General features: G+C 48.9%; 3 protein-coding genes across 3 annotated transcripts; all 3 read right to left on the minus strand.

Annotated features, from left to right (window-relative positions):
* Positions 1-668: 668 nt before the first annotated feature.
* Positions 669-1,444, minus strand: LOC148193007 (uncharacterized). The gene is made up of 2 exons (XM_088099338.1): positions 1,224-1,444; positions 669-1,095 (listed from the first exon to the last, which is right to left on the minus strand). Exons 1-2 carry the CDS (start codon positions 1,442-1,444, stop codon positions 669-671), a joined length of 648 nt encoding a protein of 215 aa, XP_087955464.1.
* A 29-nt stretch (positions 1,445-1,473) lies between these two features.
* On the minus strand, positions 1,474-2,166 carry LOC148193008 (uncharacterized). Its single transcript, XM_088099339.1, has one exon. It carries the CDS (start codon positions 2,164-2,166, stop codon positions 1,474-1,476), a length of 693 nt encoding a protein of 230 aa, XP_087955465.1.
* An 879-nt stretch (positions 2,167-3,045) lies between these two features.
* LOC148193009 (uncharacterized) lies at positions 3,046-4,002 on the minus strand. Its single transcript, XM_088099340.1, has one exon. It carries the CDS (start codon positions 4,000-4,002, stop codon positions 3,046-3,048), a length of 957 nt encoding a protein of 318 aa, XP_087955466.1.
* Between the last annotated feature and the right edge of the window lie 706 nt (positions 4,003-4,708).

The raw sequence follows: 4,708 nt of genomic DNA on the forward strand, positions 1-4,708 counted from the left end.
CGATTTAGTTCTTAGGAGCTCTCTAGAAGCGTGCCCTAAGACCAAAGTGAGAGTTCACAAAAGAAATCTGCCTCACCCGCTCGGTTTAGGTCTTAGGAGCTCTCTAGAAGTGTGCCCTAAGACCAAGGTGAGAGTTTACGAAAGAAATCTGTCTCACCCGCTCGGTTTAGGTCTTAGGAGCTCTCTAGAAGCGTGCCCTAAGACCAAGGTGAGAGTTAACAAAAAAATATGCCTCACCCGCTCGGTTTAGGTCTTAGGAGCTCTCTAGAAGCGTGCCCTAAGACGAAGGTGAGAGTTCACAAAAGAAATCTGCCTCACCTGCTCGATTTAGATCTTAGGAGCTCTCTAGAAGCGTGCCCTAAGATCAAGGTGAGAGTTCACAAAAGAAATCTGTCTCACCCGCTCGGTTTAGGTCTTAGGAGCTATATAGAAGCGTGCCCTAAGACCAAGGTGAGAGTTCACAAAAGAAATCTGCCTCACCCGCTTGGTTTAGGTCTTAGGAGCTCTCTAGAAGCGTGCCCTAAGACCAAGGTGAGAGTTCACAAAAGAAATCTACCTCACCTGATCGGCTGCTATAACATCATAAAATTTTTGGAATGTGATGAAAATCATAATATTATTGATATCAAATGAGAAGTACAAGGTCGTTTCTCAGCTGAAATAAAATTTTAAGTGGGACGCGTTCCATGTATTGGTTCATCCAAGGTGTCTAACTCCACCCGGAGCTCGTCATTATTCCTCTGCAAACTTTGGATCCCTCTTCTGATAGTAGGTTCCCCTACCTCGACTGGTAGCATAGCGTCCATTCCATAGGTGAGGTTGAAAGGGGTTTCTCTAGTGGTACCGTTCGATGTGCAACGGTACCCCCAAAGGACTTCCTGAAGCTCATCCACCCAGGCTCCCTTAGCACCTTCCAACCTTTTCTTTAGTTCCACAACAATGAATTTATTGGCCGCTTCCACCTGTCCATTCGTCTGTGGATGCTCGACCGAGCTCGTTACATGCTTAACTCCCAGCTTTTTATAGAAGTCCCCCAAGCCTTTATCAACGAACTGCCGCCCATTGTCCGTAACTATGGTTTTGGGAATTCTAAATCTGCATATGAGTGTCCACACAAACTTTTGAACCCTCGCTGCCGTGATTGTCGCGAGCGGCTCTACTTCCACCCACTTAGTAAAATAATCAATTGCTACTAACAGGAATTTCTTCTGAGCTCGGCCCACTGGAAAAGGGTCCAACAATGTCTATTCCCCATTGCGCGAACGACCAAGGAGACATCAGACTGTGCAATTCTATCGGTGGCAGATTGAGATTCTTGCCATGCTCCTGACACTTCAAACATTTCTGCACAAATTCTTTGCAGTCCTTCTCCACCGTCGGCCAGAAATAGCCTGCTCTTATCACCTTCGCTCGCAACGCTCGCTGCCCGGTGTGCATCCCACATGCCCCCTCGTGTAGCTCCCTCATAACATATTATGCCCCCAATGGTAAAGAGAACCCTCTTTTGTAAAGATCCTCCCCTATCAGTAAGAACCGAGCGGCTTTCTTGGCCTCGACCGCTCGGATGCACAAGCCGCTCTCCTGCTTCTGAATAATTTCTTTAATGTCCTTCCTCCAATCAGGTTTACTGGAAACCTCGTGAACCGCCAGACACTCCACCGAAGGACTCATCATAACTTGCCTAATGACCAACGACAAGTGATTCTTCCCTTTACAATTGGCGAGTTTGGATAAGACATCCGCCCTCACATTCTGCTCTCTCGGCACATGCTTGAATTCCACCGTCCGGAATTGCTTCACCAACTCCTTTACCTTATGATAATAGCGAAGTAGCTGATCATCCTTGGTTTGGAAACTTTCATTCAGCTGTCCCACCACCAATTGGGAATCAGTCCGACATTTGATCGAAACCGCCCCTAAATCCTTTGCCAATTCGAGGCCGACTATCACTGCTTCATACTCAGCCTGGTTATTACTTATCTTGAACCGAAAGACGATCGCCTGCTCAACGAAAAAATCGTCCGGTCCCGCCAAAACAATTCCTGCTCCTTCCCAGACCGCTCTTATGAACCATCCACACACAAGGTCCATGCTCGGGGGCATTCGTCCTCCCAAGGTAATTCGACCGCAAAATCGGCCAAGTGTTGTCCTCGAACTGATCCTCATGGCTCGAACTGTAACCCAAATTCAGATAACTCCACCGACCATCCTACTATTCTCCCTGTCAGATCTGACTTTCGCAGGATTTTTGCGATCGGGTGATCCGTTCTCACTATCACCTGGTGACTTTGAAAATACGGCCTCAAGCGTCGTGCTGCCATTACTAAAGCCAGAGCGATCTTCTCGACTCGCTTGTACCTTGTTTCCGTGGGCTGCAACGTTTTGCTAACAAAGTACACGAGTCTAAACTCAGGGTTGCTCCTGCACCAAGGCCGAACTGACCGTGTCTTCCGAAATTGCCAGGAACAACTACAATGCATGCCCTGACTCAGGCCGTCCCATGACCGGTGGGGTGACAAGTATCCTCTTAACATCGTTGAAGGCTTGCTCACACTGGTCATCCCTAATCAGTAGCCCGCACTCTTCTTCATGATTCTCACAATCGACCTTATCCGCTCGGCCAGCTTTGGAATAAAGCACGATAGTGAAGTTAACCTTCCTACCAACCTCTGAACCTCTTTCAGCTTCTGAGGGCTTCTCATCTCAAGAATCGTCCTGCACTTGTCGGTGTTGGCCTTTATTCCTCTGGTTGTTAGCAAGAAGCCTAGAAATTTTCCCGCCGGTACCCCGAAAGTGCACTTGGCCGGATTAAGGCGCATATTGTACTTTCACACTTGATGAAAAACCTCCGCAAGGTCCTTTACATGCTCCTCTACCGAACGGCTTCTTACCACCATGTCATCCTCGTAGACCTCCATGCATCTACCTATCTGACTGGAAAAGACCCTATCCATCAACCGTTGGTAGGTAGCTCCCGAATTCTTTAAACCGAATGGCATAACCTCATAACAATAGTTAGACCGCTCGGTAATGAAGTTCGTCTTATCACTGTTCGGGGGGAACATAGGAATTTGATTGTATCCTGAATACGCATCCAGGAAACTTAACACTTGGAACCCTCGAAGCCTCATCCACCAACGCATCAATACTTGGTAGCGGATAGGAATCCTTGGGGCAAGCTTTGTTGAGATCCGTAAAGTCCGTACACATTCTCCACTGCCCACTCGCTTTCTTCACCATCACAACATTCGCCAGCCAAGTTGTGTACTTGATTTCACGGATGAAATCTGCCTCCAGCAGCTTTTTGACCTCAACCGCCACCGCCAATCTCTTCTCTTCCCCTAGTCTTCTTTTCTTCTGTGCCACCAGTCGAGCCTCCTTGAACAGTGCCAACTTATGTGACATAATCTTTGGGTGGATCCCGAGCATATCGGTTGCCGTCCAAGCAAACAAATCCTTGTTCTTCTTCAACTCTGCACCGGTCGACCGGGCTTGGTCCTCCTCCAACTCACTTCCAATGGTAGTAACCTGCTCCTCCTTCCGCCCAAGGCTGAAGGGCCTTGTTTCTCCCATTGGTTCCATCCGATCATCGGTATTAGTCCTCGGATCTAGATCCGCCATGGCTACCTCCGATCGTCTTCTCCTTTGCCGATTGGGTGGATCAGATGATGATGGTTGAACCTTCAGCCCAGCTACATAGCATTCTCTGGCAATCCTCTGATCGGACCGAACGGTGCAAATGGTGCCATTGTCCGACGGGAATTTGAGTGTGAGGTGGGGCGTGGAAACAATCGCCCCAAAGGCATTAAGCACGGTCGGACCCAACAACACATTGTATGATGTGTTTGCATCTACCAGCAAAAACCTGGTCTTCAGCTCCTTATTACGCTCGGTTCCCAAGCAAGTTCTCATATCAACATATCCTCTCGTATCCACCCTTTCCCCCGAAAATCCTACTATCTGCTCGTTATACGGGGCTATCAGATCCTCGGATATGTCCATCTGTTGGAACGTTTTCCAGTAAAGAATGTTGACAGAACTTCCCTGATCCACCAACACCTTTCCTACGCTGTAATCGGGCAATAACAGCTGTTATTACCATCGGGTCGTCCTGATCTGTGATTGGCGGCATGGAGCGCTTCCTCACATCTACCCTGTGGACGCTTTTTAGCTTCCTCAGATTTCTCTTTCTTGTGGACGCCGACGACCCTTCGGCGAAACCTCCAGAAATGGTGTTTATCGTACCACGCAGTGATCGGTCATGGCTACGACTTCTACTCCGCTTACGGTCGGGGCGCCGGTCTTTTCTCCTATCACTTCGTTCCACCCTAGTCCTCCTGGGTGGGCTTCTCGTCCTCCGCTCCTCCTTAACAAATTTCTTCACGTGACCCACCTAGATCAGCTCTTCCACCTTATCCTTCAACACCGTGCAGTCCTCGGTGTTATGCCCTATGTTTAGATGATAGGTGGAATGTTTAGCTCCATCCGCCTTGGGTGATGACCGGGAAGGTCTTACACGAATCAGATCTGCACTCAGGGCCTCCTCTAGTACTCTAGCCCTTGACATATTCAACGGGGTGTACTTTTCGTACCTAGCCCCCTTTAGGCCATCTCTGTACTTCTGGCCCTTTGGTCGCTCGCCAGGTACGAACGGTTTCTTGCCCTCCTTCTTCTCCTGCCCTGAACTCGAGCTTTTCTCCTGTTGTCG

This window comes from Vigna umbellata, chromosome 9 (genome assembly GCF_029865625.1).
Source record: "Vigna umbellata cultivar VRB3 chromosome 9, Vumbellata_1.0, whole genome shotgun sequence".
Classification (NCBI taxonomy): Eukaryota; Viridiplantae; Streptophyta; class Magnoliopsida; order Fabales; family Fabaceae; genus Vigna; species Vigna umbellata.